At 31.9% G+C, this 24,345-nt stretch overlaps 1 protein-coding gene across 1 annotated transcript in view; it reads right to left on the bottom strand.

Moving 5' to 3' along the window:
• Positions 1-24,345, bottom strand: part of LOC149729636 (dynein beta chain, ciliary-like) — a 65,213-nt gene that overhangs the window by 23,924 nt on the left and 16,944 nt on the right. Inside the window, exons 27-59 of the mRNA XM_089886062.1 lie at positions 24,140-24,340; positions 23,373-23,525; positions 22,628-22,762; positions 21,684-21,806; positions 21,079-21,201; positions 19,888-20,112; positions 19,124-19,325; positions 18,184-18,313; positions 17,646-17,811; positions 17,078-17,185; positions 16,582-16,713; positions 16,031-16,191; positions 15,049-15,226; positions 14,441-14,524; positions 13,327-13,484; positions 12,615-12,846; positions 11,755-11,898; positions 10,803-10,931; positions 10,351-10,447; positions 9,767-9,930; positions 8,949-9,052; positions 8,088-8,240; positions 7,105-7,279; positions 6,766-6,939; positions 6,153-6,360; positions 5,465-5,630; positions 4,647-4,749; positions 3,830-4,069; positions 2,870-3,031; positions 2,418-2,611; positions 2,044-2,206; positions 1,208-1,282; positions 484-675 (exon numbers count right to left, since the gene is read on the bottom strand). Coding sequence (XP_089742188.1) covers positions 484-675; positions 1,208-1,282; positions 2,044-2,206; positions 2,418-2,611; positions 2,870-3,031; positions 3,830-4,069; positions 4,647-4,749; positions 5,465-5,630; positions 6,153-6,360; positions 6,766-6,939; positions 7,105-7,279; positions 8,088-8,240; positions 8,949-9,052; positions 9,767-9,930; positions 10,351-10,447; positions 10,803-10,931; positions 11,755-11,898; positions 12,615-12,846; positions 13,327-13,484; positions 14,441-14,524; positions 15,049-15,226; positions 16,031-16,191; positions 16,582-16,713; positions 17,078-17,185; positions 17,646-17,811; positions 18,184-18,313; positions 19,124-19,325; positions 19,888-20,112; positions 21,079-21,201; positions 21,684-21,806; positions 22,628-22,762; positions 23,373-23,525; positions 24,140-24,340 — 5,154 coding nt within the window. The remainder of the gene's footprint in view (positions 1-483; positions 676-1,207; positions 1,283-2,043; positions 2,207-2,417; positions 2,612-2,869; positions 3,032-3,829; positions 4,070-4,646; positions 4,750-5,464; positions 5,631-6,152; positions 6,361-6,765; positions 6,940-7,104; positions 7,280-8,087; positions 8,241-8,948; positions 9,053-9,766; positions 9,931-10,350; positions 10,448-10,802; positions 10,932-11,754; positions 11,899-12,614; positions 12,847-13,326; positions 13,485-14,440; positions 14,525-15,048; positions 15,227-16,030; positions 16,192-16,581; positions 16,714-17,077; positions 17,186-17,645; positions 17,812-18,183; positions 18,314-19,123; positions 19,326-19,887; positions 20,113-21,078; positions 21,202-21,683; positions 21,807-22,627; positions 22,763-23,372; positions 23,526-24,139; positions 24,341-24,345) is intronic.

Genomic DNA, 24,345 nt, shown 5'->3' with positions numbered 1-24,345 from the left:
CAACTTAATGAGTACCTGTATTCCTAGTTGGTAAATTGAGTCACAATAATTACGAGGATAGTTTAGTTGGAATTAAAAAGTATCAGAAATAAATAAGATCGGAGCAGAGGGTTTCGTAAAATTGTAAATTATATAAAGTTGGTGTAATTTTATCATATTTTTATTTATATTTAATGATAGTAAAATTAGCTAAGTGATACTTATGTAAATTAACAAGTATTTGCAAAAACCATAAAAAAAACTGATGAAACAAGTAGATCTTACATAGGGTTTGGTAAAAAGCCAGCAAAACAGACCCAGAGCACCAAAGTTTAGAATACTTATTACCTAACACTCAAAATTAACAATGAAATACTAGCATTAGCACAGAACAGAACATGTTCAAAGGTTTGCATGTTATTCTATATGAGGTCCTGTAACGTGAAATGCCAACAGACAAGCGTTTTAGAGTAGTTTTTTTACCCAACATGCAAAAAAACTAACCTTCAAATTCCTGCGGACTCTTTCTATAAAAAACCTCCAGCAAGTTTCCCTGGTGTCGACGAGACCTGATCCTTTCACCTCGTTCCTCACTCCATTGATGATGTTTTCGACCTCATCATCTGGAAAGAGATCCGAGATTTCACCAGTGGAAAGCATGTCGTTCACAAGGACCAAAAACCGCTCTTCAGCAACCTGGAAAAAAGTCAAATTGGTTTAAAATGATTTTTTTTTTGTTTTTAAGCAAAAAATTAATTTCTTTAGATATGTGTAACTAATAACTTAATAACTTAATAAATTGCTTTAAATTTAATATGAGCATTTTTGTAAATCTAAAGGCTTTTGAACAATTTTATACACAACTTGAAAGTGTAACAGGTTTATGCTCACTAACTTACACATAAAGATATTAAGCAATCTTTAAGAAAAGGATAAAAAAACTTTCTAACAACTTTTTTTAAGAGTTTTAATATACAGTAGGGTGGGGGAAGACGAGACACCTTTTACCTCTATTTTCTCGCCCCGTTTAGTAGTAAACAAACAACATTCAAGAAATTATAAAACTATATGCCCATGACTCCCAGTGACTGTTGTTAATTGTTTAAAACACGATCAAGATATTTAGATATTATGTGCTAAAGGTGTCCCATCTTCCCCACCCTACTATATCTATAGAGCAAATATTTGAATAGTTCACCAACACATACAGTGAACTGAGCATAATTACCTGGGCATCTGTCAATAGGAAAAGAACACCAACATTTTTCACACCAGCTTTCACAAATAATGCTCCAAGATCAATCTGTTATTGTACAATAAAATAAAAAATTGTAACATAAATCATTACAACAAAAAAACATATTTTGAAATATTGCTCATTGAACTAAAATTGATATTGGTAATATTAGGTGACACATTTCATTATAACTTTTAATAAGGATTTTCAAACATTTAAATTCGAATTATACACGTGTTTTGTACACATTTGAAAAATAAAGTAACACAAAAAAATCAGCATATAAATTGAGACGGTTTTGTTGTAGTTCTATTAGTAAAACAAAAGATAAGAAAATTTAACTAAAAATTTGAATACCATTTTCTGCATTAAAACATAACCTCTAAGTCCCCTTCTTTTTCACTATATCTGGTGATCCATAAACCAACTGCCATTAAGCAGTTACATAGGTCTCTAATATATTCGTTTATATTTAATAAAAAAATGTAGATTCATTTAAAAAAATAACTTTGAAAGTGTTGGGTATCATAGTATATAGGGTATAACAAAGGCCCCGTAATCCATCTATGCCCCTTCGGCAGCTGTGGGGTTTTTAGGTATATGATACGCAACTGAACCCACTTTTAAATCTGGGATCCCATATCCTTTCCTGAGTGTAATTTGTTTTTTTATATAAATTCTATATCGTGCATCACTGGAAATTGCGAAACGTCATTAGTTTTTTGTTAAAGCAATCAGGGGTGTATGAGTTCGTCGCAAGAACTTTAGAGGCTCACCAACCCAAAAAAGGTTGAAAAGCACTGGTTTATGATACGCCACTAAACCACCTTCAAATCTGGGATCCCATATCCTTTCCTTAGAGTGATTTGGAAGACATCAAGATTGCTAATGAAAGCAGCTAATCTTGACAAACTCTGTTTCCCTGATCCTCCTACTCCAACAAGAAGAGCATATCCTCTCGGACTCTCGAAGATCCGGTTGATACGACAACTAAAAATTTGGTGATGAAATGTTTTGAAAACTAAACTTCTTTAAACAGCTTACTGGTAATAAATTATTTAAGAAAAATAAATGACGCCTAAACTTCTTTAAGCAGATTTTAAGGAAAAAATAAAAAAAAAAAATAAAAAAAATTAGGGAAAAAAAAATAGAAAAAAAGAGGAAAAAAAAAAGATTTTAACTGTCATCAATTCATTCTTACACATGAGCCATGGCGTCTCCAAACAGGACGAGGTTCATTACAGCGTTCATCTCGTTGTAATTCTCGAGTGCTTCAACCAATAGTCTGTTCAACGCATCCCACGTTGGTATGGAGAAATATTTAGGTTCACCGATGCCAGTTGCGAAGTGACAATAGATATGAGGGTCAGGTCGCACTGCTGCTTCATCGAGGTCCTGCATAAAAAAGTTAAGTTATTGAATCTAAATAAATGGGGTGTGAAACCCTGTGACTCAAATAAAGGTTAAAAAAAGATGGCACTGAGTTGAATAAGGCCTAAAAACTAACCATTTTTCTGTAAAAACAATACATTTAAGTGAACATTTAAATGTACAGAAATTTTAAACCTAGTCTGTGCCTAACTGTTAACATACAATAGCTATTATACTGTATAAACTTGAAAAAAAATCAATATTAAATGTACATAATCTTACCTCAAAATATTTCTTGCAGATATCCATGGATAAGTCGTCAAAGCTTTTCATGTCTTTATCATCAATTAATTTATCCCTGTACACACGACTTGCCTCGTGCAACCACAGTTTTGCCATGTCCGATACAGTCTTTACTGCATCAGAAGACGCGTATAAAATACCCTGTATGAATGTAATAGAATTTAATTGGTTTAATATAAAAATTTAAATTTTTTTTTCAGAACAAAAAACTACAGCTGGTATAATTTTACCTGGTTTACAAAAAATACATACAGGGTGCGCAAGCAAACATAGAAATAAAAAAGTGGGTGAAAGAACAGAAGCAAAGGTTGGCATATGCAATAATTTCAAACAGCATTCGATAGTAAGGCCATGGTTTAGTAAGGCCATGGTTTAATAAGGCCATGGTTTAATAAGGCCATGGTTTAACCAGGCCATTGTTTAATGAGGCCATGGTTTAATAAGGCCATGATTTAATAAGGCCATGGTTTAATAAGGCCATGGTTTAATAAGGCCATGGTTTAAGATAAATAAAAAGTTTGAGGACGTGGCACATTGGACAGAGTGCATGCCTCTAAAGCTGAGAGGTTTTGGGCTCAAGGATTTGTGCTGCCATAACTCTGGGCGTACATGTCCTTGGGCAGCAAACTTAACAGCAATTGCTGTAACTCAGTTGTTCTTTACAGGCTTTTCAATTAGTCAATCAAAGATATAATGACATACTAAATAGCACACATGGTAGGAAGATATAAAATTGGCCACCCGTGCTATAGCGACTGTTGTTGCCCTGCCACATGTGAATAAACAAGTTAAATAATAAATATACAACAGACTTAAATACAATTAATCAGTAATTTTTTTTTTCTAGTATAAAAAAAGCACATGTTTTATAATGACTGTTGTTGCATAGGTTACATATACAATTATTTGGTAACACAAAAAAAAGTCTTTTTTTTTTACCTGGAAGATGTTGGAAAGATCACGGAGGTTGAAGACGTAGTGGAACTTGATGGCAGTTGGGAGGAAGACCTGAGTGATCCTGGTGTGGAGGAAGAGAGCAGCATCCACCAGCTGGCTGGAGTGCTTCTGCAACCCAACGCTGAATTTGTTGATCTTAAGATGTTGGTTGTAGATGCTGCTGTAAATCGTCTTCACCGCGTCTTTTCCAGGGAAGCTGAGCGCAAAGACACAGAAGTGTCGCTGTGGAGAATTAAAAATTAGTTAAGTAGAATTTAGAATGAAATACTGACGGTGTAGATAGTTTTTGAACGCAAAATAAATCAGAGTTTAAAAAAAATGTATCACATTTTATCATACAAAAGTGTCTCTGTGGAGAATTAAAAATTAGTTAAGTAGAATTTAGAATGAAATACTAACAGTGTAAAATAATTCTTGAACAAAAAATTAATCAGAGTTTATATAAAAAAATATAACTGTATTACATTTCATCATTTTGTTAAAATGCTCCGGACTGTATTTTGAGATTTAATCTTTTTTGCATTTTTTTTGTAAAATATTTATTTAGTTTTATTGGATTCTATATACCAGTTGTTAAACAAAAAAAATAAAGCTACAAAAAAGAAAACAACTTATTTCAAATATTTCTTCGAGTTATTATTTTTTTGAGTAAACTTTATTGTGAAATATTTTAAAATTTTTCATTTAAAAAAATCAAATTTTAGAGTAAATTTAGATACTTTAACACTTATAGCACACTTAACATTATATGAACACATAACATCATATGTTATAAAAAGGCATTAGGTTTTCAGTATACCTGCAATCTGGAACTAATGGTGAAAGAACCAGATGTTGGGTTCATGCAGCAAACATATTGAACATTGTGGATTTCTTTGAGCGATAATTTCTGTCGGTCATACCTGTGGTTTAACATGGGGTATAATGTGGGTGTATGTAGTAATGGACTAAACGTACAAATATTAATTGTTGGGTAATATAACTTGTTTTATTCTCAGATGGTAGGAAAAGACAGTTGTCATAACACGGGTGTTCTGTTTTATACACCTCATACTGGCTAACGAGTTACCATGTTTCTTCCTTTTGTGGGTCATTATATGTTAGTTTTTATGTATGGCTGATAATTTGTAAAACCAATTAGTGATTACTGGGTTGAAGCAATTGCTCTTAAGTGTCTTGCCCAAAGACACAAATTCACCAAATAGTAGCAGCGAAGAGCCTTGAACGCACAACCTCTGGGTTAGAGACAGGCGCGCTTACCACTTTTCTGTGACGCCTGACTCTTTTTCTTGGAGTTATGGACTAAATGCACCACCACACACTTAAAAAAAGGGTAAAACGGAGAAGAAACGATAAATCTGTTCTGTAGCTTCAATATGTGATCTTATATGATCTAGCATACTACAGAACATGGGATCTAAGCCAGAGTTGGACCATTACTCCACAAGGGCAAATTAGTATATTTTGGGACTTTTTAATTTTGTAATTATACTTTTTTTCGAGTCAAAATATCTGTAAAAGTATAAAAATAACTCAATAAAATATAATACAAAACTTGTTGTGAAACGAACACAACATAATTCTGTCAGTATATTTTATTTACAGCTTAGATCTTACCAATGCTTGTAATCCATATGCTGCCTGATGAGTGTATGCGGTTGTACAGTTCCATATTTATCAACTTCTGGCATGTTGATATCATCAATAAAGTAGATGAGACGTTTGGTACCAGGTGGCCCATAGTTACGCCCTGCCTTTTTCTCAAGTGGTTTTTCCAAGACAGCTGTTAAGGTAGCCCAGTATTATGTAATGTTATAATAAGCAAAATAGAATATCATTTAGGTTTTTCGTAAATTTAACAAAACTTATTTAGAAATGAAAAAAGTATTGTAGTGTAACTTGTATTATATAGAATCTGTTTTAAGAAATGATAATCTGACAAGAAAAAAACATGTCACAAAAAAAATAGTGAAAAAAATATTCTAATGTAATTTGTATGGCTAATATACAGAATGTGTTTTCATGAATTGATGTCATAGAAAAAAATGTATGTTTTATTAAAACCCATTTAAGTTTGGTGAAATGGTGCTTCATTGCGAACAGAATGTTAGTTTTTAATAAAAATAAATATTTAAAGTCAGAATATCTGTTTAAGTTTAAAAATACTTTTTAAAATATAATACAAAACATAAAACTAACACAACAAAAAAATAGAAAAACAATTTTGTTACAAATTCATAAAAAAATAATTTTTTTTATAATTTTATAGCTAAATTATGATAAAAACAATTGATATAGTAATTACTTTGCAACATTTGAGATGTGGTGTAGTAGTTAAACGGAACATTAGTGACAACGTAATCCTCTTGGTCAAGACTGCTGAGTTTGTTACTGACCAGAACTGACTTCCCTACACCAGCGTTACCCACCAACATTACAGGGCGACATTTAGCCATTAATAAATCCATGAAGTATTTAATGCAAATCGTTTCCGAGTTATGGACAAGGACAGCCTGTGAAAAAAAAGAATTGGAAATTTTAAAATAGGCTGGATATTTCTAATCTGGCAGTTGCAGTCACAGTATAATACCTTGTATTAATAGAAAACTAGCAAAAACCCCAAAAAAATAGTAAACTATGAATGTATAGGGCAAAGCGATGTCTAAACATTTTAGCTTTTACAAGATTATACATAAAAGGCACCAAAAAGTGTAAATATGAGGTAAAATATTAAACATTTTAACACTAGAATTTTTATCGAAAATCCTACAGGTTTTATATAATAGTCATAAATGTATAAACCTATGTATAACCTACCTAAAACCTATGTATAACCTACCAAAACCTATGTATAACCTACCTAAAACCTATGTATAACCTATGTAACTCTAATCTATGTATAAAAACACATAACAGACCTGCAGTGGCATTTCTGGGTCAAGTTCGAACTGTGGAACTTTTTCATTCCATGGGGTGAATTTCTTTGTGTTGCTGTCAATAAAATACTCAAAGACTGTTCCATGGGATGGGAATTTGATCGTTTTGAACTCCGTGGTCCACCATTTGCTGAACTCAACTCTGTGGTCAACAAGCTGGGAAAATGGTTGAGTTAGAATTGTTGGTAGATATGATATTGTAAATGAAACGATTTATCAGAAATTTAAATCAGAAATTTAAAAAAATACAGAAAAAATTGTGTGTAAAATCATGAAAATTTTTAAAAACTGTAAAATGATAAAATTAAATTATAAAAACACCTGATCTTGAAACATGGCTCCTCCAAAGGCCCAGATGCAAGCAAAAACAAAGTAAAGCTCGTAAAGATCTTTTGGGCAGTCCGGGGGAGTGTTTTCAGGAGTCAGGAGCACCTCAAGCATATAACACAACATCTGAATCATACTCTGCTCAGGAATTGGAATGATTGTCTTGAATCTGCATAAAATTGTTTTGTAAAAGAGTAAATAGAAATAAATGAATGTAACTTGAATGAATGAATGAGTTTAACTTGCTTTATCCTCACATGGCGGGAAAACGACAGTTATTATAACACGGATGCCCCCGCTTACCAGTTACCATGTATTTTACTATTATGGTAATTATTTTATTGTTGTTTTTTTAACCAATTTGTCACGGCGCCGGACAATTTATTTATCCTCTTAGGGTCGAACACCAAATGTAGCTTATTTAAAGCTAACGCTTTGAACTATATACTGTATCATATAACAGGTTTTTCCACACATGAAAGGCACTGTTGAAATGGTTTAAACCTGCAACTGCAATACTATGACACACATTTTTGGGTTGCAAGCATGCTAAGGTCAAATCTTATCTTTACCATTTTTTTCAGATTTTTTTACATAAGTAATTAAAATGTTAACATTTTTTATTGTAAGTTTATTTTACTGACATTGGATTTTAGACACAAGAACCTTAGAAAAATTCAGGAGATTTTAAATAGGAAGTTTGCTTATTATGAATATTGTACACTGTTACATTACAAAAAGGCAAATTCCACTGCACATTAATATTACTCTACAGTAAACACAGCAAGCAACACTTTGTAATCTTAAACAGCGCTCAACAGTATCCCATTATGTATTCTACTCTATATGGGTAAGGTCCCGCAGCGGTACACCATGGGTCCTAGGATTTAGACCAGGATTGGCTTATTTCCCCAACACTTAGACATAATGTTTGTCAGAAAAACACGAGTTAGTAAATGTGTATTAGTTTTATATACCTTGTTTTGAGAGCATCCAGTATGGGTGGAACATATTTATCGAACAGAATTGTCAAATTTGCTCTCTCTGATTGCACCTCGCGTTGATCAATCCAGCTTGATACTGGGGGATTCCAACCAAGATCAGCGGGGTTCACAAACAGAATACCAGCTCTGTGGGATTTGCGTAAATCAATTTAGTTTGATTTTTAACGCACCTTGTAATATTATCAGAAATCGTATCACTAAAATTTAACAATTTATTAAGATTTTTTATAAAAGACTCAGAAATGCAACGGCCGCTCTCTTGTGTATAGTAATATTTACACTTTTGCGGCTTTTTATGTATAACCTTGTAAAAGCTGAAGTAGTCTATTTATAGTTTAATATTTTTAGAGTATAGTGCTATTTTTTTATTAATACAAAATATATTTAATGTGACCACCACTTTAACTAATACACCACATCTTAAATGTTGCAAAGTAATTAAAATACACAAAAACCATTTTTAGCATAGTTTAGCTTCGCTCTAAAATTTAAAAAAGCAAAAAAAACAACCAAAAAAAAATTAAAAAATAGACTAAAATTGGATGATACTTACTTTATCCTCGAGTGGCCGTGGTTATCACACGGGTTTAACACCTCGTGCCAGCTTACGAGTTACCACGTATGTTACTTTGTGGGTAATTATTATTTGGGGATTTTTTTTCATTTTTTATGTATGGCTGATAATTTGGACAACCCATTAGTGACCACTGGGTTGGCGCAATTGCAGTTAAGTGTCTTGCCCAAGGACACATACGCCCACAATGGTATCAGTATTAAGGTGCATTTCCAGACTAGATATAAACCAGTCAATTTCAAACTTATGCCTCATGTTACCTTGATACTGTAGCAGGAGTTGCAGCTTTTAAGTGACTGATCTCAAACAACATCCTCATGGAAGGTGTCAGTGGAATGCGCTCATTGCTGGCAAGTGTCAACACCTAAAATAAAATTACAATAATATAAAAAGTGAAAACTTTATTGGAAAAAATAGTAATATAATATGTAGCATGTAGGAATCATAGAATTAAGAATTACCAAATTTATAAACTGTAGTGTGACATATTTAATGAAATATATATTTTATGTAGAAAAAGTTTCTACCGTACATAATTAGTTTTAGGTTATTTACATTACAAAGATTAAAACATTATGAGCATTAGGGAATACTTTGCAATAACAATGTATGTTAAATGTCATAATTGTAACACATGGTGTGTATAAAGCATTTGTGTTTAATTCTACATGTGTTAAGTTCTATGGTGACAGTTCTTTTACTTCCAAGTTAAGTTTAAAACTTGTGAGTGGTTATCATTTCTACCAACACCAACATGCCTTCAGTGACCACTGGGTTGGCAAATATTTGGATAAAACCTAATATTAAAATCTGAGCTGAAAGCACACTAAACCGCTACACAGCAATATTTAGTAGTGTGGGGGAAGATGGTACAAATTTAACATATAATATTCAAATTTCTAATTAACAACAGTCTATTGAAGTCATGAGGATACGGTTTTATAATTCTTTGAATGTTATTTGTTAACTACAAAATTAGACGAGAAAATGGAATAAAAAGGTGTCCCATCTTCCCCACCCTACTATATTAAAATCTGCACTCAAAAGACCTTCAACCGCAACACAACAATATAACTACCTTGTTGTCATCCATGACTGTATTGAGAGATTCAATCCACATAGGATCAATATCACCGTCCAATACAATCCACTTTGGACCATCATGAGTTACATTGGAAAGATCCCTCATAATAGTGGAGAATAATCCATCTTTCCATTCCCTGGTTGCTGGGTTGATAACACCTGGAGAAATGAAGTATTGTTTTTGAGTCATTCAGTCTTATGGTATTGGTGGCTTTTTTAATAAATGTTTGAAATGCTTTTTGCAAGGCATGAACTGAAAGCCCAGTTTTCCAATTTAGAAAATTTAAACTCAATATTTTTAATTTAAAAAACTCAAGCTCCAACCCAGTGGTCACTAATGGGCTGTCTACTCTATCCGCCATACATAAAAATCCCCCCAAAAAATTATCACCCCCAAAGTAACATACATGGTAACTCGTAGACTGGCACGAGGTGTATGAAACAGAACACCCATGTTATAATGACTGTCGTTTTCTGGCCACGCAAGGATAAAGTAAGTTACACTCATTCATTCAATTATTCATTCATTCATTCAATTTATCCTAATTTTGAGGTTTGAATTAATACAAACAAACTCACCATACAGTTCATTGTTAGTGACGGCTTTAGGATTGAGATCCACCCACATTGGTTTCTTTTTCATCAGTTGATAAGTTTTGTTCAAAGATTTTAAAACCTGGTGCGGAAAGTGTTAAAACATATAAACATAAAAATACTTTTATTTGTCTCTTCGATTCCGGTAATAAAGATTTAGGAATACGTTAAATGAAATGAAACGATTTAGCGACAAAACAACAGTTGTTACAATGTACAATGAACTAAATATCTTGTAATTCCAAAAACAAAGTAAGAATTGCAATAACTTGGGTTTTTCTAAAGACATAAATTGGACTGGGTCAAAAGTTAGCAAAACCTCATATTAAACTGTGTCACGTAGAAATAAATATATATGTATATTAGTATCAAGTTAAACAAAAAATCCAAAAATCATTAATTCACCAAAAGGTATTTTATTACAACTTGACAAATACCTGTGATTTTCCAGTTCCAGCATTTCCGATAACGAACACAGAGTGACGCACGCCTAGAAGTTCTTCTAACTGAACAATTTTTAGAAGGAAATTATCCTCCGGTTGTAATTTCAACTGAACGATGGATTCCTGAAAAAAATGATTAACAATTAATTTTTTTAAGTTTTTTTTAATTTTTAACTTATTTTTTATAGTTTTATTTTACAAAACCCACAAGCGATTTATAGTAATCAGAATAGTAATCATTTTAAAAGGGCCATATTTATGGAAAACTACATTCATATTTATAAGCAGAAGAGTGTATTCAATGGTGACTTAGAAGTTTTTAAAATTAGTTGCCCATTTTCAGAGCCTGAATACAAAAACTTTTCAGTCCAAAGGCTCTTATTTACTTTATCAAAGTAAAATGGCAAGATTGGAGAGAGTTATTTAAAAATACCAATAGTTTTCTGTTACCACATTTTTGGCCAACATTTCCAAATAAAAAAAGTAATTAAGCAAAGAAATGTCTCTTTATTCCACCACAAAAACATAAAACAATGAACAAAAAATTGTGCACAATTTATTTGTCGTTCAAATCAACCTGTACTGCATAGAAGTAAGTGGGTGAACGAATGAATAAATGAATGTAACTTACTTTATACTCGCGTGGCTGGAAAACAACAGTCGTTATCACACAGGTTTAACACCTCGTACCAGCTTACGAGTTACCATGTATGTTACTTTGTGGGTAATTGTTTTTTGGGGGATTTTTTCATTTTTTTATGTATGGCTGATAATTTGGACAACCCATTAGTGACCACTGGGTTTGAGCAATTGCCGTTAAGTGTCTTGCCCAAGGACACATACGCCCACAATGGTAGCAGCGAAGAGCCTTGAATCCATTACCTCTGGGTTACAGGCAGGCGCGCTAATCACTATGCCACGGGGGTAGGTATGTTAATGTTGTTACCTTGACGATCTTTTCAAAGTCGGGATCCCGCTTCCTCGGAACATCAAGAGCAGGAAAGAGATCCCCGATCAATCCCATGAAGACAGGAAGATCATCAGTAACGATCTTAGGGATGTTGAAGTCACGAAGAGCTCGCATCAAGACCTATATGACGATTTCAAAATTAGATTTTATCCAACAAAGAAACTTTACAACAATAATTGTTGTTACAGAAGTATCACATGACATTGTCCCAGAGTTTGTCAGACAATAAGGTTATGCTTATGTATTACAGAGCAGTTGAATTAACTGTCTGTCAACTAAATTTAAAAAAAATAATGCTTAACCCGGAATGTAATGTAACTTGCTTTATGCTCGCGTGGCCGGAAAACGACAGTTGCTATAACACAGGTGTTCTGTTTTATACACCTCTGGTCAGCTCACGAGTAACCACAAATGTTACTTTGTTGGTGATTTTTATTGTATTTTTCTGGCGACGAGCCTTGAACCCATTACCTCTGAATTAGAGGCAGGAACGCTAACTATTGTGTCATGGTACTTGTAATTTACTAAGTATGAAGAAAACTTCTAAAATTGTATAATAATAATAACTTTTATTTGTCTCTTCGATTACGGTAGCGAAGATTTAGAAATATTTTAAACAAAAAGACAGGATATAGCAACAAAACAACAGTTGTTAAAACACCCTTACAGTTTAAAACATTTTTACATTTAGTTAGTTGAAATAAGCGTGGTCGCTACACCTAGCGGACAAACAAGCCATTTACTTTAATTTAGTTAAATTTGTAATAGAAATAAAAGTTTACGTAAAGAAAAAATTGTGCGTAAAAATTCCAACAAAATGTTAAAAATTCACTTACCTGGTCCTCTGCTCTGCCTGGATCACTTCTTTTCAAAGCACCAGCTACGACCAGCACAGACTTGATTGCCCTTAACCCCCAATCATAATGGTCTTGCTTGGATAGCAGTTCCCGGCATAATGTGTACAAGGTGATGAATTTACGGGCGAGAAGCCTGTTGTCGATAAAACCTTCTGCCACCAACATGATCTCGCATATCATGGCAAAGTCAGGAACCACCATTGCACAGGGTCTGTGTGATGGGTTTTGGTCAGGTTTATATTTGTTCAGGTTTTATGTTTGTATAGGTTTTAAATTTAAATTTTTTTAAAATATGGGTCAGGTTTTATAATTACAAAAACAAAAACTTTTTTCCTAATTAATGGAAAAATGTTTGGATAGGTAATTTAAATGAGTTTCTGTGTTTAAAGTTTGTGTTTTGATCGTGGCAAAAGCAACTCTATAGCTTTGTTGGGAGGGGTTAAGATGAAGTCGAAAAAATATAAAACAAAAAATAAAAATGTTATAAAAAATGTTAGGATAGGGTAATACTGTGGGCATATTTTTTATGTGTAAAAAAAACACGCAGTAAAAGTTTTTTGGGTAAAATCCATTTAAAATTCTGTTACCAGACCCTAATTGCAGTTCTTGAAGCCCTTAAAGTGAAGAAGTTTGATTCTATGCACCTAAATTTCTAAAAATGTTAATAAACAAATAAATAACTTCCACATACCTAAATAAAGCCTTCAGATTCTCAGGTAGTTCAGTTCGACCGGCATAACCAGGGTTCATGGTAATGAAGAGACCAACCGATGGAACTAATCGAATATTTTCACCCAAGAAGTCAAATTTGTCACGCTTTTCTTTGATTGCATCTTGAATGGTTTTAACCTGCGGGGTAAAAAAGTATGAAATACTTTAAAAAGAAGAATTTTTTTTATTAAAATAACACAGACAGTAGAATTTTTTTATCTTTTTTTATTAAAATATCATAGACAGGGGAATTTTTTATCTTTTTTTATTAAAATAACATGAAAGGTAGAATTTTGTTATTTCTTGTATAAGATTATACATTCAGCTGTTTGCATACAAAAAATATTATTTTAACCTATAGTTTAATGCATTTTATTAATATTGAAAATTATACTGTTTATAGGTAAAAATTTCTACAAATAGTTAAATGAAGAATAAAAATAAAGTATTTAAAAATAAAAAACAGTTATAGTTTCATTTAAACATTTCTTAATTGTTAGATTAATTAATATTCGAAAATTAATAAAATGAGAAAAAAATTGAAAAAAATTTCTCACAACACTAATCACCCATAGTTACTAGTTACATTTATGGTAAATCGGAACGATTACGAGCTGTATGAAATAAACACTCATGTTATACTCACTATCATTACCCTGTTACCTTAAATAACATAAGTTACGTTCATTCATTCTTCCAAAAAATAGATTATGTATTTTTTATAGTAATACATTGTAAAGTGTTGTTTTATAAATATAAATTTAGTAAGGTGGGGGAAGATGAGACTCCTTTTCATTCTATTTTCCTCGTCCCATTTGGTAGCAAACAAAGAACATTCAAAGAAGTATAAAACCATATCTTCACTACTTCCATAGACCGTTGTTAATTGTTTAAAACACGATCAGGATATTTCGATATTATGTGCTAAAAGTGTCCTGCTCCCCCCACCCTACTATATCAAATAAATGAATGTAACTTACGTTATTTTAGCGTGGCCGGAAAACGACAGTTGTTATAACACAGGTGTTCATACACCTCATGCCAGCTTACGAGATACCATGTATATTGTAATATTACTAATAAACATAAAGTACCTGCACAGCCACAACAGATAACACTTCAACTGAAATTCTGTTGAATTCATCAAAGCATCCCCACGCACCAGTTTGCGCTAAACCCTGAAAAAAAGAAGAATTTTAAACAAAAAGTATTTGTATTAATATTTTTGGCAAAATGTAGATTTGGAAATTTAAAAATAAAATACTTTCCTAAATTCAAAATCTTACACACTTTTTAAAATAACTTGAATGAATGAATGAAATTTATTTTGTTTCTTTGGTCACGATATCGAAGAACAGGAGCGCTTACAAGAGCGAAAAGACGGGTAGTAACGGTAAAACGACAGTTTTTAAAACACACTTATTGGTAAAAAAGAAAAAATATTGTTTTGGATAAAAGGCGTGACCGTTACACCCTACAGACAATACAATAAACCTAACTTCATTAGTGTAGTTTCAGTTAGTTACAAAGCTGTAAATTATAGGCAAAATAAAACCAAGATTTTACACCAAACGTTAAATATAGGACACAACCACTACACCCAAAAACATACAACTCAAAATTCTAAAAACATCACATAAACATACAGCTCAAAACTCATTTAAAAATACCACATTTTAAAAAATATACATAAATATTTTACCTTGTAAATATTTCCAATGGATTTGTAATCCATCTGTTCCGAGCAATTGAACACATACACCATCATACCAAGTGCACGACCCAGATCTTTTGTAGTTTCAGTTTTACCTGTTCCTGCTGGTCCAGCGGGTGCTCCACTCATGGTTAAATGAAGTGACTGGGTCAAAGTGATGTAGCATCTGGAGGGGGGGTGTTAAAGTATTTATATGCAGTTCCTAACAGTAATTTTTGGTATAGTAGGGTAGGGAAGATGAGACACCTTTTCATTCTATTTTCTCGTACCATTTGGTAGTAAACAAAGAATATTCAACTAATTATAAAAATGTATCCTCATGACTCGACCGTTGTTAATTGTTTAAAAAACACGATTAGGATATTTAAATATTGCGTGCTAAAGGTGTCACGTCTTCCCCTATCCTACTATATATCTAATTTGACAACAAAGTATCTTAAACATTTTCTATAACATAGATTCTAAATCTGTATAAAATAAATTCTTAAAAAGACACAAAGTTTGTCTGCTAGATGTAGCGACCACTATTTTCTTTAAATTAAAAGTAAACATGTATTTAACTGTAAGCGCGTTTTCGACTGTTGTTTATTCGGTATGTTCTAACTCTTCGTTAAAAATATTATAACCCCTTAACCGTATTGACAAAACTAACCAACCAATAACAAATATACCAAGTTAAAACAACCATTAAAAACAGTGATGAAAAGGTAATACTCTACCAGAGTATAGACCCTTTATGTCTATATTATACATCACATGTGTAACTTGTGTATAATATTCAGCATGTCTATATATGTCTATAATATACAGAAAACCTTAAGCATAATGCTGAAAAAAAAAACACACATCAACAAAAAATAAATAAAATAAGGAATCTTTTTTTTATTATGGGGGTAAACCTTCCTATCTGTGATTTCTTTAGCAACAAAATAGAAAAAGAAAAAAAAATCCTTATAAGAGCTAAACCTACCTATCTGTTAGAGGCGTGATCACCAGACGTGGTGTGCAGCCGAGGTATTCATATGAATAAAGGAACTGAGCGTCACATATGTTCGCAAACACATGGTTGAGTTTGTCATCCCATCGAAGACGAAGTTGTGAGAGCCACAAGAAAGCTTGTGCGCTGTCAATCTAGAAATATTAGGGTTTAGATAGAAATATTAGGGTTTAAATAGAAATATTAGGGTTTAGATAGGAATATTAGGGTTTAGATGGAAATATTAGGGTTTAGATAAAAATGGTAGGGTTTGGATAGAAATATTACGGTTTAGATGGAAATATTAGGGTTTAGATAGAAATTGTAGGGTTTAGATGGAAATCGTAGGATTTAGATTTAGACAAAGTAAACAATTCAACCTTTTGATTATTCGTTTAGATACCACAAGTAAAAAGGGATTTTAAGAAAACTAAAAAAAATTAAGAAAAAAATTGTTATGGAAACTGTTTAAATCATAAGCTACAATTAGGAAAATTTACTGTTATAACTTATAACTAAACAGTCAAACCATGAAATTTTCAAACCTTTTGATCAATGAGTTTTCCCACCACATCCTTAGCATGCACGTCAATGGTGCAGATGGTCATGATGTTTTGACGGTCGTTCTTTGTCAAATCACCAATTAATAAACCAATCAATGTATTCAACTGATTTATCTGCAAAAAATCAATAGTAGCAATGATGAGCCTTGAACCCCTAACCTCTGGGTTGGTAGCCACAACGAGCCTTGAACCAGTGGCTTCTGGGTTAGAGACAAACACCCCAACTGTTGTGCCAACACCGATATTTTAGTTTTTGGGTATTCAAATTGTGCGATTGTCCAGATAAATACAAAATGGGTGTTTTGCAATACACTGGTGTACCATGAAAGCTCAAGTACGGCATTAAAAGTTGCGTAAAATGATAAATCTTTATAGTTTTAAATGTGGTGTGACACAAAGACACAAAGAGATTAAGAAGATCAAAAATAAAATGTATATTTTTGAAAACGGCTGTGTAAAACACTTTGCGTGGTTTTACCTGTTTCTTGTAATAATCCTTCATGGCGTTCTCGTATCCTTCCTCCAGTCGAGCAAATGAAATATTTACCTCTGTGGTCCACCATATCTGTGTGCCCAGGAGAGACACCTAATGGTAAAGATATTGAACGTTATGAATCACAAGGTGTCTCTGTAGAGTAGATTTATCCAAACATCTTATTATTCTAACAAAAAAAAAACACCAAAAGTGTTTTATATTTATTTAACTAAAGAATTTAAATAGGAAATCACAACAAATTAACACTAATAACAAAATAAACATTTTTGCTTATATTTCAGAAATTCCACTTACTATATGGGATGGACTGGATTTTAGTTGGGAAATTCTTTTAAATTTATTTGGGGTACAAAATGGCTTTGTCAGTAAACTATTGCCTTTACAAATACAACTCCAAAGTTCCATTAACAAAGCCTATAGTACATTTTAACACATTTTTCTGTAAATATTTTTGGGGGGCAAAAAAAAGCATAAAACCTAGCTAGTAAAGTAAATCTTATACTTTTATAAACCTTATCTAAAAATATACATATTCCAAAAAAAACTCTACCTGAGCAGGGTAGTCGAAAATCCATTGTTCTCGTGGTTTCTCCTCGTAAGTGACCACTCCTTCTGTCATTTCCTGTCTTACAGTTGATCTCATGATTTCCATTAAAGTGTTCAACCAGTTTTCCACTGGACCAACACACTCGCATGGCTTGTCAAAGTCAACGTACCTGAGTTTGGATATTTAGTTGAAAGTACTTTAATAGATTAGTTTCAAACACATTGTTTTACATATTAGTCACAATTATTATGAACCAAAAATGGCCTAAACCAGATGTTTTATAAATAAAGCATTCTATTGGTGGAAATCGACAAAAGTAATGCATTATACTGATAAAATCAATTTAAAATGACCAAATTAATATTTAAATTAAAATGAGCAAACTAATTAAAAAAATATCAGCTCAAAGGTATATACAACACTTTAGAAGTTTTCTAAAAGCATCCAATTAAACATTATATCACAAAATAACTACTAAGGATTGAAATTTAGTCTAAGTAACTTTAACAACTGATATTTTAACTTTTTTCCCAAAACTCACTCTTTTTCTTTACTGTACATCCCGAGAGCAGTTTTGGTTGGATTTCCTGCTTCATCCTCTTTAAACTTGAGTTGTGCCATGTTGTCAAATAACTTTGCAAGATGACGGGATACAGCAACAGGGTTTGTTCCTGAAAAGTCATTTTTTGTGAACCAATTTTATCGTAAATATTTGTCTTATGTGTATGGCAACACACCAAAATATAAAACATTAATTTTTAAGAAGATTTTGAATAACTGGGTTTTGTGAAATGTTAAGGTAACTTTGTTTTTGTAGAAGTATACAAAAAATTGGGTTTTTGTGAGTCAAATTCATTGTTAAAATAAATCATTTGTACATGTCAACATACTAAAATTAAAACAAATTCAACATTAATTTTTAAGAGGATTTTAAATAACTGGGTTCTGTGAAATGTCAAAGTAACTTTGTATTTGTGAAAAAAATGTATTTTTGTGAGTCAAATTCATTGTTAAAATGAGTCATTTGTACATGTCAATGTACTAAAATTAATACGGATTCAAAACAAATTAAATATATAAATGACTGGTTTCAAAGCACATGCACACTGTTATGTCATGGAGCGGGGTCAGGTGTGCTGTGAAACTTAAATATTTCACAAAAAGGATAAAAATACAAGTGTTTTTATTAAATTTCGGGAAAGCAAGTACAGTGCCCCCAAAAAGTTTGAAAATCTAAATAACATTTTTTATTCTGTTACTTCTGCTACCAGACATGGTATAAATAATGTATTAGTGGCTCATCTGGTATAAAAATGTAGTGTATTTCCTGATGAAGTCTCATCGTATGGCAGACGAAACGTTGGAAATACACTACCAGATGAGCCACTAATACATTAATATTTTTTAATAACTAACACAAACAATTTGCAATTAACATTTGAAGAAAATGGGAAAATATTATACATAGCAACAAATCTTACCATTAGAGAGAATATCAAGAAGATCAGCAGAAGAGACGAAGTAAAACCTGGGGAAAGCGAGACGTTTGGTGTCCAAGTATTCAGCTAATGCTTTCTCACAAAGTGCAAGACGATTTTGTAAATCTTCAAGTTTTTCATACAAACCAGGCTTATTGGTTGCTTTTACCACATTTGGCGTGGCTTTCATTTGTGCAACGAGTTCCTGGGTAAAATAAGAAAGTTTTATAATGGTCATATACACCAGTTGTTAAAAATCGTTTCACAAGAGTTTTTTTTTAAATATCTCAGAAGTTTCAATTTTATTATTACTTTACAATGTACATAACTTTTAAATAGTCGTTTCAAGTATTATTTTTCTATTTAAACTACTTGCAATACCTGAGTAAAAAAAAAAATAGATACTATAAAAACAGATTAAAACAATAAAAACTAAAAAGGCCCCACTATTACAAGAAAAATCATTGGCAGTATGAGTGAATGCCTTATCTCCACGTAGACGAAAAACAACAGTTGTTGAAACACCAGTGTTTATACATCTCGTGCCAGTTTACAAGTATTACTTTGTGGGTGATTATTATTTTATATATGGCTGATAATAAGGATAACCTATTAGTGACCACTGGGTTGAAGCAATTGCTGTTAAGTGTCTCGCACAAGGACACATACGCCAACAATTGTAGCAACGACGAGCCTTGAACCCATTACCAGGCAGGCCAACCACTGTGCTAACTTAAAACAATGTTTAAGCCCCACAAACAATTTACCTTAAAGTCGATGTCAATTCCCTCAAATCGTTTGGAATCTTCCGGAAGTTGCGAACGAATGTCCTCTGATCCAATGAAGATTGCTTCTAGGTATGACCAGGTACGCTGGACCTCAAACCAGATCGTGATCACTGAATCTGCAGTAGATAAACTCTTCTGCCAGCTTGATACTTGGTCAAGGAAGTATGCGATGTATTTCGATGTCATCAAGTTTTGAAGTTGGACCTGCGTTTTTTAAACAAATAAAATTTGGGCATTAGTTTTTAAACAAATAAAGTTTGATTTGAAGTTGAACTCATGGCATCAGGTTTTGAACCTGGACCTGGGGGTTTGTTATTGAGAGTTGTGGTTTTGGTAAGGAATAAATTTGAGACCTTTTCTAAGTCCTTTGTTTATATTGTATTTTTATGTTGTTTATATGGTTGAATCAAGAATAAATTTCACTTATTTATTGCATGATATGACCACTCGTATGTATAACATGGGTGACATATTACATACTACATGTGATTGCCAGAAATTTTCTTTTCTTTTTAAGATAAACTAGACTACCCCCACAAAATTGTTTGTTCGCAATACTTGCAAATAAAGTAATGGTAACTGAAATATCATACAGCGATTGTTTTTATACAACTGTCAAAAAATTTATTTTACGACTTTAGATAATTTTTGCCAACACAAAACTGTTCGTTGCAAATAAAGTAAATGAAATATCTTTCAGCGATTGTTTTTATATGACTGCCAAATAATTACTTTACCGTTTAGAAATTTTGGCTAATACAAAAAATTGTTCGTTGCAAATAAAGTAATAGTAAATGAAATATCTAGCAGTGGTTGTTTTTATATGACTGCCAAAAAATTACTTTACCGTTTAGAAATTTTGGCTAATACAAAAATTATTCGTTTGCAAATAAAGTAATAGTAACTGTAATATGATACAGTGATTGTTTTTATATGACTGCCAAAAAAATTATTTTTACTTTTTAGAAAATTTTCGCTAATACCACCAAATTGTTCTTAATGGTAAATGAAATATAATAATGGTAAATGAAATATGATACAGTAATTGTCTTTATATGACCGCCAGAAAATTATATTTCTTTTTCCGATAATTTTGTCTGACACAAAAAAAGTTTGTTACACAAATAAACTAGGAGTAATTGAAATATCTTGCAGTCGTGCACTGCATACCTGGTTCTCCTCAAGTGTTTCAATAAGTTCTTCATCTGATTGAAGCAGGGGTATCTTGGTACGAGTGTGTGGTTCGTATTTGAACTCCATACTCCCCCAAGTGATGTCAAGTTCTTTCAAAATCTGCAAAAAAAATATATATAATTTTAATGCAGTATTTGTTGCATTAAAAATTTGAAAATGATTGAAATAAGAAATACAATAATTAAATTAAGCCTATGTAGCCTTATATTCTGTATGTTACCGAAAGATGTTGTTACAATTATTCAGATGTTTATTAAACCAACTCGTACTTCCGATCCCTGTTTTTATATCATTGTTCTATTCCAATACAAAATTTGTGTTAAAATTTGTTTTAACCCATACCCTAACATATAGTACTGTGGAGGAAGATAGGACACCTTTTGCACACATTATCTAAATATCCTGATCATATTTTAAACAACTTACAACTGTCTATGGGAATCGTAAGAATACAGTTATATAATTCTTTGAATGTACTTTGCTTCCTACCAAATGGGACAAGAAAATAAAATGTTCAGGTGTCCCGTCTTCCCCCACCCCACTATATATTCAAACTACAAACAGGTTAAAACTTTCCCCACCTTTTCCATTCCCATTTCTTTCACCGATTTATCCACGATACCTCGGACTTCATCCTCAAAGTTATGAAGGTTGAGCATGAGAAGATCAGCCAAAGTAGTCTCCTCATCCATTGAGAATTTCACCTGGTAAATGGGTTAGGTTTTAGAAAATGGAGATTTGTGATTTTTATTAACATTATTATTAATAAAAAAAAATTATGCAAATTTTTTTTACATGAGCATTTTATATTTTTACAATATCATTTTTTCAAGCAAATTTAATTTCATGAGTTTATATATATTTGACATTTTTGCAAAGATTTGTTATTTTACAACATTATTGTTCGTAAAAAAACAAAATTTCATGCAAATTCATTTTTTATTTCATATTTTTACAATATCATTTTTTCAAGCAAATTTAATTTTATGAGTTTATATATATTTGATCTTTTTACAAGGAGTTGAAAATTTTACAACATTTTTGGTCATGAAATTTTTCATTCAAGTTCTTTTTTCATGTCAGTTCAGTTCATACAATCTTATCATGGGTAAAATATTTTTGCAAATATCAAATTGCTATTCATGTAATGTTTCTATAACGACGATAACTTCATGATTATGATTGTTTTATGTTCATATTTTTATGAAGAAATAATTTTATGTATTTAAAACAGAAAAAAACCTTATAATTAAATAGGGGATACCAAAACAGATTACCAAACATACATCTCCTTTGCAAACCTAGATTAACCAAACTTTTGTAATGAATAAATGAATGTAACTTGCTTTGTTCTCAAATTGCCGGAAAACGACAGTCGTTAAACAGGGGTGTTTTGTTTCATACACCTCGTGCCAGCTTACGAGTTACCAAGTATGTAACTTTGTAGGCAATTACTGCTTGTGGGTAATAGTTTAAGAATGACTGTTTTAAAAACCCTTCCACTCCAACTAACTTCCATACCAACCTTTGTAGCTTGCATGAGTTGTTGCCAATGCCTGTCACGTATAGCTGGGTTTTGAAGCTCACTGACAGCTCTTAATGAAGTAAGCATGTTCTTTACTACAGAATCAAGTCCACCGAATGAATCCCATGCACGCATCTAGGAAATTAATTACATTTTTTACTCTTTACGCACACTTTTGTTTCTATTAGAAGTTGATATTAGTTAAACATAAATGGCTTGTTTGACGGCCGCATCTAGAATATTTATTTCTGACACTTTTGTTTGTATTACAAGTTTAACTTGGTAATATTTAAACATAAATGGCTCGTTTGTCTGCTAGGTGTAGCGACCGCGCTTATTTTTTTAAAGATTAAATGTAAATATATTTTTAATTGTCAGCGTGTTTTAACAACTGTTGCTTTAACGCTATATCCTGTCTTTTTGTTTAAAGTATTTCTAAATATTTGCCAGCATAGTCGAAGATACAAATCGTTATTATTTTTACATATTAAAAAGCTAAAATATTTAGAAAAAACTGTAGTTGCTGAATAGCCTTAATTTTAACAAAAAAAAATTGTTTAAAAATTCGAAGAAAACATGTTAGAAATATATCTTTAAAAAGTAGAACAGTATGTTTAAAAATTAGAAATATACCTTTAAAAATTAAAAAAAAAAAATTTTTTTTAAATACAAAAAAGTATAACTATATGTTTAAAAATTAAAAAAATTATAAATATATCTTTAAAAATTAAAAAAAATTGTTTACTTCTTTATCTAAGGCACGAATATCTTTGGCGAATTTCTTGCAATCAAGTTCCATCTGTTCTACATTGATGTTCGACCACTTTGTCTTCTTCCAATCTTCAATACTAGTTTTAACCAGAGTTATCATGTCCCACAGTGATTTCAGGAGAATAACCTGATGATAAACAATATAAATAAAATATTCAGGCAGCATAGTTTTCAAAAAGCAAAAGCAAAATATTTTATAAAGTAAATTACTAAGTTGTACTGTTTTTTTTTTCATTTTTTTTGTTTTAATATAGTAGGGTGGGGGAAGATGGGACACCTATTCATTTGATTTTATCGTTTCATTTGGTAGCAAACAAAAAACATTTAAAAATGATTAAACCAGATTCACACAAATTACATTGACTATTGTTAATAGTTCAAAACAAAATTAAGATATTTGGATATTGTGTGCTAAAGGTGTCCTGTCTTTCCTACCCTACTGTATATAACTTTACCATACAGTAATAAACTAACATTATCCAGTATTGCTTGTTTATCTTTTTCTGGCAATAGAAAAGTAAGTGTATAAACTTCATATGCATCATATCCATATATAAGTGTTAACCCTTAAATGTCACTTTTTGGGTATCGAACTTATTTACAAGAATTTTGCTTGCCCATCAACCAACGACTAAAAATATAATTAATATTATAATGAATACTTCAAATTACATAGTAAATATCAAAAATCAAACTTTATTCAAAACTTATGCATTAAATATAAAAAAAACAACAACATACCTCTCTTCTGCATTGCTTAATCTGTTTGAAGTCAGGGGCGTTAATTTCAAAAATGGCCGCCGACTCGTACAACTTCTTCATCTCATTCTCCATTCCGGTGATTTCCCCATGGCATCGATCAAGCGTTTGGTATGGGCGGTCAGCCGCGAAACGGAACGGAGCTTCTTTTCGGAATCGCTCACGGAATTCGTGTTGCTGGACCTATA

This window comes from Ciona robusta, chromosome 10, assembly GCF_009617815.1.
Source record: "Ciona robusta chromosome 10, ASM961781v2".
Taxonomy (NCBI): domain Eukaryota; kingdom Metazoa; phylum Chordata; class Ascidiacea; order Phlebobranchia; family Cionidae; genus Ciona; species Ciona robusta.
This window is presented reverse-complemented; position numbering and strand designations above follow the sequence as displayed.